This window comes from Cucurbita maxima, unplaced genomic scaffold (genome assembly GCF_002738345.1).
Source record: "Cucurbita maxima cultivar Rimu unplaced genomic scaffold, Cmax_1.0 Cma_Scf00040, whole genome shotgun sequence".
Lineage (NCBI taxonomy): Eukaryota > Viridiplantae > Streptophyta > Magnoliopsida > Cucurbitales > Cucurbitaceae > Cucurbita > Cucurbita maxima.
In genome coordinates this window covers 866,559-878,723 of record NW_019272056.1, presented here as the reverse complement: position 1 = coordinate 878,723, position 12,165 = coordinate 866,559, and the positions used below count along the sequence as shown (strand labels likewise).

General features: G+C 41.4%; 4 protein-coding genes across 4 annotated transcripts; 1 reads left to right on the top strand and 3 right to left on the bottom strand.

Annotated features, from left to right (window-relative positions):
- Positions 1 to 30: 30 nt before the first annotated feature.
- LOC111469386 (RING-H2 finger protein ATL64-like) lies at positions 31 to 507 on the bottom strand. Its single transcript, XM_023114616.1, has one exon. It carries the CDS (start codon positions 505 to 507, stop codon positions 31 to 33), a length of 477 nt encoding a protein of 158 aa, XP_022970384.1.
- Positions 508 to 2,828: 2,321 nt separating this feature from the next.
- On the bottom strand, positions 2,829 to 3,467 carry LOC111469514 (RING-H2 finger protein ATL14-like). Its single transcript, XM_023114811.1, has one exon. It carries the CDS (start codon positions 3,372 to 3,374, stop codon positions 2,916 to 2,918), a length of 459 nt encoding a protein of 152 aa, XP_022970579.1. The 5' UTR covers positions 3,375 to 3,467; the 3' UTR covers positions 2,829 to 2,915.
- A 2,612-nt stretch (positions 3,468 to 6,079) lies between these two features.
- LOC111469479 (glucan endo-1,3-beta-glucosidase-like) lies at positions 6,080 to 8,500 on the bottom strand. The gene is made up of 3 exons (XM_023114759.1): positions 7,119 to 8,500; positions 6,429 to 6,720; positions 6,080 to 6,361 (listed from the first exon to the last, which is right to left on the bottom strand). Exons 1-3 carry the CDS (start codon positions 8,154 to 8,156, stop codon positions 6,231 to 6,233), a joined length of 1,461 nt encoding a protein of 486 aa, XP_022970527.1. The 5' UTR covers positions 8,157 to 8,500; the 3' UTR covers positions 6,080 to 6,230.
- A 99-nt stretch (positions 8,501 to 8,599) lies between these two features.
- LOC111469504 (methyl-CpG-binding domain-containing protein 5-like) lies at positions 8,600 to 11,663 on the top strand. Its single transcript, XM_023114799.1, has 3 exons — positions 8,600 to 9,079; positions 10,777 to 10,890; positions 10,980 to 11,663. Exons 1-3 carry the CDS (start codon positions 8,660 to 8,662, stop codon positions 11,202 to 11,204), a joined length of 759 nt encoding a protein of 252 aa, XP_022970567.1. The 5' UTR covers positions 8,600 to 8,659; the 3' UTR covers positions 11,205 to 11,663.
- Positions 11,664 to 12,165: the final 502 nt, after the last annotated feature.

Genomic DNA, 12,165 nt, shown 5'->3' with positions numbered 1-12,165 from the left:
CTTTTAAAATGATAATTAGGGTTTAACCAATTACGAATTATTATTCTCCGATACAACACGAACCAAACAACGACACAGAGGGCAACGACTCACGATCCCCAACCACTTATCGATACAAACCTTATGGAAACAATGATCACAACCATCAACAACTCCACAAATCTCTTCCTCTTCAAACCCTTCAATGCAGATGGCACAACAGTCATCGGAATCGGCTTCCTTGGTCGGCTTGATGTCTCTATAAGCGACCTTCGTGACAATGGAGGCGGCTTCTTCCTCTGCCGTGTTCGGTCGAGGAGGCGGTACTGCTATCGACTGCTGTTGCCGCATAACCTCGGCCCGAAAACGAGCGAAGAGTCGCGTTGCATGGTTTGTTTGCTCAACATCGAGGGCTCTAGTTTGATACAGCATGAAGCGGTTGTGATAGCAACGAAACATGAAGATCGGCAAGAACACAATGATAGCAATGGCGCCCAATACCATGAGACCCATCAGCTGGTGGGACATATTGGGACTCATAAACGTCGTCTGAGGCGGCGGCGGATATAGGAATGTTGCTGAAATCGGCGAAGAAGGAAGAACATGGATTGATTGATTTAATTGTTATATATATATATCTTATGTGGGAATTTCAAATCCTTCTAGGATTTGGAATTGGCATATTAATTTGCACAAATAATTTTTGATATTTTTGATATTTTTGATATTTTATGGTTTAAGATAAGATAGGATTTTATGAACTTTGAAATTTGTGGTGGTACATCTCAAATCCCTGCTAGTAGATATTGTCATTATTGAGCTTATATTGTTCTTGTTGAAGCCCACTACTAGTAGATATTATCATTATTGGGCTTATATTGTCTTTGTTGGAGCCCACTGCTAGTAGATATTGTCATTGTTGGGCTTATATTGTCCTTGTTGGAGCCCAATGCTAATGAATATTGTCATTGTTGGGCTTATATTGTCCTTTTGAAGTCTACTGCTAATAGATATTGTCATTATAAGTTTATATTGTCCTTGTTGGAGTTCACTGCTAGTAGATATTATCATTGTTTTGTCATTGTTGAGCTTATATTGTCCTTTTGAAGCTTACTGCTAGTAGATATTATCATTGTTGGGCTTATATTGTCCTTGTTGGAGCCTACTACTAGTAGATATTGTCATTGTTGGGTTTATATTGTCCTTTTGGAGCCTACTGTAGTAGATATTATCATGGTTGGGCTTATATGTCCTTGTTGAAGCCCACTGCTAGTAGATATTGTCATTGTTGGGCTTATATTGTCTTTGTTGGAGCTTACTACCAGTACATATTGTCATTGTTGGGCTTATATTGTCTTTGTTGGAGCTTACCTAAAAATATTTTCACATTAAAAATGTATAAATTCCTTTGCCCTAACCGAAATCATAAGGATTGAATTGGATTAGGTTGGATTAGATTTTTTGGGTTGGATTAAATTTTTGAAAAATAGAAAATTCGATTTGATTCGGATTACGGGTTATTTTTTGGTCTGGTTTTATGTTTATTACCTGTTCTTCCTCCCGAGTTGAGACCAATCATTCAGATAGATGGGGGTAAACTAATGAGCTCGGATATTAATGAACTCTATAGAAGAGTTATCTATCGGAACAATACTCTTATTGATCTATTAACAACAAGTAGATCTACGCCAGGAGAAATTGGTACAAGAAGCCGTAGATACACTTCTTGATAATGGAATCCGCGGACAACCAATGAGGGATGACCATAATAAGGTTAACAAGTCGTTTTTCGATGTAATTGAAGGAAAAGAGGGAAGATTTCGAAAAACTCTACTTGGCAAACGGGTCAAATATTCAGGACGTTCTGTGATTGGAGTTAAACAAACCAACTCGAAAATAGATTAACTGTGTCAGTGGTACATTATTATGAGTTCTAAATAGATAACTATAATTTTTTTTAAAATAATTAAAAATAATAATAATAATTAAATGAACCAACAAAAATAGAAAGTAGGATTAAGTTAGTGAATTTTATTTGATAGGATCACCAATCCAACCAACTCAAAATTTTGAGTGAGTCCAAAAATATTTTATAACTCTTAACTTAGTTTGATCTAGCACACATTCTGATCTCATCTCAATTAGATCTTTAATCATTTGATTTGAGATTGTTAGACGAACACGACTCTCCACACAATGGTATGATATTGTCCACTTTGAGCATAAGCTCTCATGGCTTTGCTTTGGGCTTCCCAAAAGGTCTCACTCCGATGAAGTTAGTATTCCTCACTTATAAACCCATGATCATTCCATAAATTAGCCGATGTGAGACTTTCATCATCCAACACCTCCCCTCGAACAAAGCACGCCTTCCCTTAAGAGGCTCGACTCCTTTGGAGTCTTAGTCATTTTTTACTGCCTTCGTACATTCGAGGAAGCTCGAGGATTTGCCAATCTATTGGCATGGCTAAGTTTAGGGCATGACTTTGATACCATGTTAGATGAACACGACTCTCCACAATGGTATGATATTGTCCACTTTGAGCATAAGCTCTCATGGCTTTGCTTTGGGCTTCCCAAAAGGTCTCATTCTAATGGAGTTAATATTCTTCACTTATAAACCCATGAGCTGATATGAAACTTTCATCATCCAACAGAGATAATATGAGCTATTGTTTGAGAGTACTAAAAATTTGAAAAGAACTCGTCAATAAAGTGATACATAAAACTACAACAACACAAACACAAACAAACTATGATTCTCTAGAACTAACAAATCAATCAGTATTGATATTTCAAAATCATGATGGAACAAAACTCAAACAGTTTGTTTCGATTCAAAAAAGGCTAATGATGAACAATGAACAAATAAAAATTATACACAATTACGAACAAAAAAAGAAAAAATCTAAATCGCAAATAAATAAAAGAATGTTTCAAGACCGATGAGCAAAAATGAAACGAACATGAACAGGGGAACGACAGAGAGGACAATGGCGTTCATTAGGAAGCCATTGATCGATGCAAAATCGATGAAAAACGTGTTTGCATTTTGGAAGCATTCGACAAATCTCACCTTCTACGAATTCATCTAAGCAAATCGAACAATCCGCATTTTTCCCTTCCATTCCTCGCTCTCCGTACTGAAACAGCCTGGTCGAAATCACCGCCGTCGCCCATCGTCGATCCTCTCCAGAAGATCCTACCGACGCCGTAGCCGCCGACCTTCCCCCTTCGATATCTCGGCTTCGATTCCAGTATTTATGTTCGTAATAGGTGTAAATGAAGTACATGATCGTCACCGCTAGAATGAACAGTCCGGCGAAATTTAGGAAGTCGAGATCCACGGTTGATAGAACGTCGACGGATAACTCCGGTGGAGGTGGCGGAGACATGGTTGTTATAGCCTATCGAGGAGATTGCCGCCTCTGGTTTTTACTGCCGCCGGAAAGATTCTGAGAAAAGTTTCTGATCTTTTTCATTTGTTTTTAGTGATACGAATGAGATTCTCAGCATTCATCAAAGGTCTTCTATTGGGCTTCATTCATAACCAGAGCCCATCTTTTGGGCCCACTCCAAGCCCAGTATCTGTAAGGGTATTTATGTAATTATATAATTATATAATTTAAAACATATATATACGTATAAATTCGTATTTAAGGGTATTTATATCATTATTTATTATACCATTTATGAAAAATCTTTAGGAAAAAAATAATATCTCATTTAAAAAAAAATAATAATATTTTGAAAATAAATAATTAAAATTTAAAATATAATATATTTTTAAAACTAACTACAAATAAATTTGTTAGGACCATAAATTTCTACCTAGCCGTTTATATAAACTTCATCTTAAAACATTGTCATAAACTTACGTGTTCCAAAACATCTTTAAAACGACATAACAAAATATTAAATGAAACAAATAAGCATTAAAATTAATTTAGGAAATGATTATGGGTTTATAATCAAAGAATATTCTCTCTATTGGTTCAAAGTGGACAATTTCATACCATCACAGAGAGTCGTGTTTTGTCTAACAATGACAAGTATCTAATGTCATACCTTTTGTCTCCCCGGCTCGCTCTCTTTTCATTCGGAACCCAGTTTCACCACTCTATCTCACTGTGGCTACCCTAATGGAGAAGATTACTGGGCCACTCCCTGTTCACTCTGGTTGCCATCTACAGATGTCAGGGTTAATCCAATTGTACGGTTCAACTACTTTAGTAATCCGGGTGATGTATGTGGAGCGGTGTGTGAATGGCACCTGCAAGATCGGTGATGTACTGAGAAGCCGTTCCATGGAGGATTTCCAATTCAGGGAATGGTTTGTTTGGGGGCCGAGATTGAAGATAGGTGGGGCCTGCATTACCCGTTGATCAATCAAATGATCGGCTGATGGGAGAGTTTTGCCCGCAGTGAGTACTATATGGCACTACCATGGTGGATGCCTTGTGGGCAAGGTAGTTGATCGCAATTTCAGGGTTATTGGGATTAATGCTTTCCGAGTTGTTGATGGTTCGATATTCACTGTATCACCAGGGACCAATCCCCAGTCCCCTCCTTTGATGCTTGGACGGTCAGTGTCTTTGTTGTTATCTGAATGCTTGAGTCTTTTTGTTGATTTGTTAGAGTTGACTACTTACCCTGTTGTGCCAAAAGGAACTATAAGCGGACTTTGCTGCGAATCTGCTAACCATTTACCAGTATTTCCTCTTCTGCTTCTGTTTTTGGGTTTTTTCTCCTCTCCCCTTGTGAACACAATCAAATCCGAACAAATAAGAAATTGGTGATTCTCCAATTAAGAAAAAAGATTGAAAAGACCCTCTCGGGTTTCTCTTTCATTTGCCAGTTCCAAATCCGCATTGTCAGTCAACTGCTGCACCATTTTTCTTACAGGATGCCAAGTTAAAGAAGATAAGGCGAGTGAATAAGGTCCGAAGCCCAATAAAACATTTATGCTCGTGGCCGGACCAGAAAAAGATGTGGGAGCAATGACACTCGATCACAAACCCTCTCTTTCCCTTTCTGTAAATTACTTGGTATTTTTTTCTTCTTCGCCCTTCCCTCACCAGCTCAAGTTGATTAAAAAAACAGATTTGTTTCGGAAAGCGTTTCGCCCCTCAGACTTGGACATTTTGGCGGGACTTTCCCTGCCCTATTGGGGATTCCAGTCACGAATCCAAAACTTCTCGCTCCCACCGGCCGGCTATTCCCTTTGGCTACTCTCAAAAAGGTACTGACGCTTCACACCCCATCTCGACGAAAATCAGGAAATCATACAAGATACATTTTTAACACTAAGTACAACTCCCTTATGCAAGTAATCGAAATACATGTCCTACTGCCATAGAATTTGTAACTTGCTATCCTCTTGCCTAGCAGGTAAATATTTACCTCCGTGGAAAGGATGATTCATTCCGATCCACATGAGAGTCCAACTACATTGCATTGTTCGAATCCATGTTGCAGTATTTTTTTAAGAGGTTGAATCCACAAAGACAAAATGGAGGTCAGTCCATCGTAGAAGAAAGGACTCACCGAGCCGAGATGACTCACTAATAATAATAGAATAGAAAGGAAAAAACTTTTGAAAATTCCAGATTTTGGAAGGTTCTCAGACCGCCGTACGACTTTCAACGCCGATGGGAATCATATTCCAATTCTATTATGCCTCAATTTTTTTAGTGTATAAACACATTTATTCCAAATGAAACTTTCCGAATTCCCTTTTTTTTTTGCATAAAAACATTGAAAATCAATCAAATCTTCATCTTCCCCGTCCTCCCCATCTCCTCCGCCGCTGCCGGAACCTGCAACACGGCCAAACCAGAATGTTTCAACTAACGATGAGGATAACAATCGCAAGCGGCTTCATGTTGGTGGCGGTGGTTTGTGCTCTAATGATTGCGTTTATGTTCATTTTTCATTATTTTTACCTTCAACCCCGCCGACAGATCCAAATCAGAGTCCACGACTCAGAATCAAACTATAACTCGCGAGGAGCACGGCGGCAGACAGAAGAAGAATCCCCGGCCGTTGCAGTGACGATCGGAGCTGCGCGATATGCATGGAGTGATTGAGAATTCCGGCCATTTTTCCGACTGTGCCGCCGCCGTGAAAATTAAGCGTAGAGGGAATATTTTTCATTGTTATTCAACTCCTTCAAGCTTTACATTAATTGAGTTTTGAATGTAAATTATAAATGAAAAAAAACACAGACCAAATCTCACTTTTGGTTCAAATTAATAAAACACCGCCACACCAACCACCGCAAAACATGTGAGCGCCACCGCCCCGATCATCCTACAAGTCATCGCCGCCGATTTTTCCGTTAACTTTTCTTCATCGAACGGGTAGCTGCAGGTCTCATAACCTGTAAATTCCATTGAAATTTTAACCGGAATTTAAAGGTAAGAAGAGGAAGAAGAAGAAAATCTTACTGGGGTCGGTGGCGGTGAGGAGGGCGGTGTTGTTAAAGTCGCAGTTGAAATCATGGCGGCCGGCGGACTGAAAGTAAGCGTTCATGGCGTACGAAGCATGTGACCGGACTGTATTGGGATTGTAGCAGGCCCCGCCGGATTCTATGGGCCCACACTCCACTCCGCTGCTACACACGTAGTCAATATTCTTCTGCAACGCTTCATCTGACACGTCCGTTTTCGGCACGCACCACTTTCTCCCCACATCCGACGGTTCTGATGCCTGTGCGTTCGGAGACGTGGGCCCCATTGACTGTTACATTAAAATCAACGGTTAAGATCATCTGGAATTCATTAAAAAATAAAAAAATAGGAAAGAAAGAAAAGAAAAGCAAATTGACTATATTGCCCTGATAAAAAGAATAAAATGGAGCGTAATTCCGTCCAAACAGAAAAAGAAAACGTGGCTTTTGCGTTCTTGGACAGCTGGTTTGCTACGACTCCTACGCGTCGATTTTTTATTGGTTAGCAAAACAACAAGCTTACAGGTAGAGCCATAAACCAATTAGGAATCAACACGTGTACGTGACCAATGACGTTCTGTTTACTACGCGTGTGCTTGATGTACATTTACTAGAATACCCCCGCCGTATTCGGACCTCAGTCCAGCAAAGGCGGTATGGGTTTTTTCTACAAGGAGAAGCGGTTTACCGGTTGGTTCAGGAGGATACCGACGTCGTAGACCGGAGTTAGATCGGGTTTGAAAAGGCCGTAGTTCCTCTCAGAAGCCGACGGTTTGAGATTCTCGTTGAAAAGAGCGAAAACGTAAGTTTCGAATGTTCTGTTCGGCATCAATGGCGTTCCAATACCGGAGTTGACAAGCTTAACGAGATTCCGGTTGTACGAAATGGCGTTCTCCAAGCTCACGCCGGGTTGATTTGGGTCGCCGGCAGAGGGCCAACCAGTCTCCGCCACCACGATGTCCACGTCCTCGTAACCGAGCTTCTTCATCGCCGAGTAAACCGCATCCAGCTGCGCGTCGAACATGTTCGTGTAGTGCATTCCAGTGACGTTGTCAAAAACGCCGGCGTTGGGCTTGAACAGCGCGAAGTCCAGCGTCGCCGGTCTGAAACCAAAAAAGGGGTACGGATTCACCATGAACGGCGTCTTGGTCCGACGGTGAAACTCGAGGATCGGAGCAAATATGACACGGTCGTACCCCCGCCGGAACCGCCCGTTACTCGGCGGCTCCGACGCCGACAAAATGCCCAACGAATGTGGGGTTGAAACCTTGATATCAGAGATATTCGCTAGCCTAAGAGCGGAATGTAAAGCCTTCATCGCCGGGAGCATATGCGCTATGAGAATCTTGTCGGAGGTGGCGAGAATCTCATTCCCGACGGCGATGTAGTTGATCAGAGTGTTGGGGTAAAACGGAAGAATGTTAATTGCGACCCAAGACTGAGCGGCGGGGAGCTTGGAGAGGGTCGGAATGTCACCGTTTGCGACGGAAATAGTGAGGGCGATGCCGGTACCGGCGAAGGCACGAAGGATATCTTGGTTGGCGTCAAAGATCTTGACGCGATTGATGGAGGTTTGGGATTTGAGGAAGGCAGCGACCTGGGACGGCGGAGGGAGGTTGTCGGCAACCGTGCCATAGTTGACGCCGATGGAGTAGGCGGCGGAGGTAAGTCGGACGAAGAGAGAGAAGAGGCTGAGGAGGAGAGGGAAAAATGGAGAGGAAGCCATGGGAGAGTGAAAAGTGGAACAGTGAAGTTACAGAGTGGCGGTTTTGGAATCAAGGAAGAAGAGACGTGGCCCCCACGCATCGAGGGATTCGCTTGGGCCCTTCATCGGCCCATTGATGAATAAAAAATGGGCTTTTAAGCCCAATTATGAATTATGAATTTAAGTTGGGCCAGGCCCATAATAAATGGAGAGAAGTACAAGAAAAGTGGCGGTTATTGAATCGTTTTAAGAGAAAGAGAAAGGATGACGAGAGGTGGGCCCCACGCATCTAGGGATTCTCTTGGGCCCATTAACGGCCCATTTATGATTAAATATTTGGGCTGTTATCAAATGAATAAAGTAAACGGGCTTTANGCCCAATTAGGAATTTTGAATTTTTGTAACGTTGAAGTTGGGCCAGGCCCATAATAAAAGTGGGAGCCGCAATAAATAATCCCCCTGTCTTCTAACGTTCACTTTCCCTGTTTGCTTCTTCCTCTTCGTCTTGCAAAGCCCCGCCCCACATGTCTGCTTTCGGAACTTCGTTATCGGACCCCGACTGGCCCCGCCGAGATCCGACCCGATTCAACTTGCCTTTCTCCAACCACCTTCCGCCGGACCCTCTCCTCGACGCCGGCTCCTTCATCGACTCCTCCGCCGCCCGATGTGGAACCCTTCCTTCTTCCCCTAACCACTCCCGAGATCTTGACCTGAATCATCGCAAGAAGGCGGAGACCTCTTCCACTCTCCGATCTCCATTCCGCGCCGACCCTCTCAACGCTGGAAATGGAGATTCTCCCGCAACTAAGAAGCTCTCGGGCTCTAGAGGGACCGACGCGTCTCCGAAATCCGCTTCGTCCGAGAAGCCTAATTGGTTGCCGCCGGGCTGGATTATGGAAGATAGAGTTCGCACCTCTGGTGCTACAGCTGGAACAGTCGATAAGGTGAATTGATTCCTTCTCTTTTGACTAGTATCATTTCGATTTTGAATTTTGAGTTCCTTTTCTTGACTGGCGTTCTTGAGTTTTGGAAGATCGTGTTCAAAGTGGAGATGAGTCAGTTTTGGTAATTGTTCGACCATGCAAGTAATATTCTGTTCCATGGCTCTGGTTACTGAACTTCTCTATGCAATTTAATGTCCGATGATAGAACAGGGCTTTACCGTCGCTGGAATTTTTGTTCTTCTACTCTAGCCGTGGACTCTTGGTTTAGAATTTTCTACCAGTCAGGAATGATTTTTCGGATGAAAACATGGACCAATTAGAAGAAATTATCATTGTTTACTGCAAATGATCTTTTGTTTGTGCTTCAAGGGGTTGGTTGTAGTAGCATTCCCTTGTCGATTGTTCTCTCATCAATTATGGGAAAAAACAACTGTATCAAGTAGCAAAGGGTTTAGTAATTACTTCTGAAAAATGGATCACGACCTAAATTCTCTGTCGTTTTGATGGGGATTGCAGTTTTAGTTACCTGATTGGGAATTTTGAAGTTCCCTAGGAACAAGTAAACTACAGGAATTCATTTCCTTCCTCTCTAAATTTGTTTAGGGAATTCATTTCTCATTTACTTGGTATAGTATTTAAGTATGTCCATGCTTTCGAGTGAGTTCATCTGACAATCCGAGCGATTCTGTCGTGCAGTTACGATATCGAACTTTCTTAGTCCTTTTCTCTGGATGGTGAACAAGCCTCGACGAACTTTGATATAGACTTAGGTGCTTCTTTGGATTTTGGTACTCTAGCTACTTACCATTTATATGAAATCAATTAGCATGACAGAGCTTGGTTGATTAGGATGGAGACTATCATTGGAAAAGAATAACAAAAACCTCCACTGTTATGTTTATAGCCTGTTCATAAATGATGAGGATCAAATTGTAGGATAGTATTTGGAACTGCCCAAAGCCCACCGCTAGCAAATATTGTCTCTTTGGCCCGTTACGTATCATCGTCAGCCTTACGATTTTAAAACGTGTCTCGCTTGGGGCCCAACGTCTCGCTGGAACACCACCCAGTGTTTGCCTTTGATATCATTTGTAACAGCTCAAGCTCCCGCTAGTAGATACTGTCCGCTTTGGCCCGTTACTTATTGCCATACCTCACGGTTTTAAAATGCTTCTGCTAGGGAGAGGTTTCTACACTTTTATAAGGAAGGAATGTTTCGTTTCCTTCTCCAACCAATATGAGATCTCACTTCTATATGCATGTATGCATGAGGGTGAATAGCTCTTGACTCATACTTGGACTGTTGCTTGGTGCTTGATATATGATGCTTCACTCAGAGTCATTTTTGAGATGGATTATACCTTAACTTTGTATTCATAAATAGCTCTGTTTAAAAGCACATTGACATTGTTGATAGACAAAACAAATGCAAGCAATTAAGTACGGTCACAAGTACCGTTTAGCATTTAATGATTGACTACGAGTTTAAGTGTCGTTTGAATTTGAGTGTTTTTTTTTTCCCTTTTGTTTTTTTTTTTTTTCCTTTTTTCATGTCATGTTGAATTAGTTGGGAGCATGCTTGGGCCCATTTATTTCTTGAGATTCCCCTGTCTTATTATCCTGCTTTACATATTTATTAAACAAACAAACGGTAGAGAACGTCAAAGGAATCTAATCCATCCTCATGTTTCTTGCAGTACTACTTTGACCCAGTTTCAGGTCGTCGATTCCGGTCTAAGATTGAGGTTCTTTACTTTCTGGAAACAGGAACATTAAGGAAACGTAAGAAATCGTTAGATGGTAATGGGACGGTGAGTCGAAAGCTAACACTCCTTCTTTTGCACCCAATGGGATATTCAGACCTTCTCATACGTTTTATCGCTTCGATTTACAACTGCAGTCTGCTGACGGCCCTGAAGAACCCAAGAACAAAAAATCTTCCAACAATGCTAAATCTGCTCCTTTAAACTTTGATTTCTTGAATGTGCCTGAAAAGGTTGAGTGGGTTCTCACAGACCCTTCTCAGGAGGCTTGGACGCCGTTCATCAACAACGAGAAAGTACCCCAATCTACTAAACGCGAATGGGTAGCAGCATTTATACTCCTCAGCCGATCAAAAGTTTGAGGTTTGAAGGCAATTTCATCCCTTTTGGACACTGTTTGGGATACCCATTCAGGTCAGAACCGTCCTCCCTCCCTCTAGTGGCTTCCTATCTCCAATTCTTTTGGTCTTTTTTTTTGGATGGAGCAGGTGAGGTTGAGGGGGAAGGGTTGTGAAAACCAGATTTGGTTAGAAAAAAACATGAATCTATCAAACTATGTCTTGGACTGTGAAGAAGTGATCAATTTGTGTAGACGAGGGGCGGCTGAGTTCATTCTGGATCAAATGTATTTGAACGAGGGGCTATTTCATTTTGGACTGTGAAGAAGTGATCAATTTGTGTAGACGAGGGGCGGCTGAGTTCATTCTGAATCAAATGTATTTGAACGAGGGGCTATTTCATTTTGGTTCTTATGGTATTGCTCTTCATTTTGATATATAGATCTGGATTTGTTTTATGATTCAAAGTTCATAATTTTGTGGTGATAATATTGATGTTGGTTTTAATGGTAATGTTTAGTCAAACGAACAAAAACGAAGTGAATTTGTAAGTTAATTCCCTTTTTTTTTTAAATAAAATTTGAGGAAAGATTCATTTTGCTTACTGTTCTTGTAAATCTTAACCTTGGATTTTCAATTGCACCCAATTAAATCCTAAACTCTTAATTAAGGGTGTAATTAATACTCTTAATTAAGGTAACATTCGTTTTAAGAGTTGAGTTAATTTGTTACTACTCAGATTGTGGCCAATCTTTCTAACGGGCGTGCTAACTAGACCTAGAGTGCTTGAAAACTTATCACTCTCTCGTAAGACGATGAGACCATATCATGTTACATGAAACTATCGCTTATTCTATAATATTGTCACCTAGCAACCCACCTAGAAGAGCGTGTGAAAACTTATCGCTCATTCGTAAGGGCATTGAGACCGTGATATGTTACACGAAAGTGTTGCTTTCTTTGTAGTGTTGTCATACAGTAGCCC

Excerpts from the sequence above, each read along its gene's own strand:
- LOC111469386 (XM_023114616.1), bottom strand. The coding sequence starts at position 507 with ATGTCCCACCAGCTGATGGGTCTCATGGTATTGGGCGCCATTGCTATC.
- LOC111469514 (XM_023114811.1), bottom strand. The coding sequence starts at position 3,374 with ATGTCTCCGCCACCTCCACCGGAGTTATCCGTCGACGTTCTATCAACC.
- LOC111469479 (XM_023114759.1), bottom strand. The coding sequence starts at position 8,156 with ATGGCTTCCTCTCCATTTTTCCCTCTCCTCCTCAGCCTCTTCTCTCTC. Across the intron at positions 6,721-7,118 it reads GTATCCTCCTGAACCAACCG|TCAATGGGGCCCACGTCTCC; the intron begins GTAAACCGCTTC and ends TTAATGTAACAG. Across the intron at positions 6,362-6,428 it reads CCTCACCGCCACCGACCCCA|GTTATGAGACCTGCAGCTAC; the intron begins GTAAGATTTTCT and ends TGGAATTTACAG.
- LOC111469504 (XM_023114799.1), top strand. The coding sequence starts at position 8,660 with ATGTCTGCTTTCGGAACTTCGTTATCGGACCCCGACTGGCCCCGCCGA. Across the intron at positions 9,080-10,776 it reads CAGCTGGAACAGTCGATAAG|TACTACTTTGACCCAGTTTC; the intron begins GTGAATTGATTC and ends TGTTTCTTGCAG. Across the intron at positions 10,891-10,979 it reads CGTTAGATGGTAATGGGACG|TCTGCTGACGGCCCTGAAGA; the intron begins GTGAGTCGAAAG and ends TTACAACTGCAG.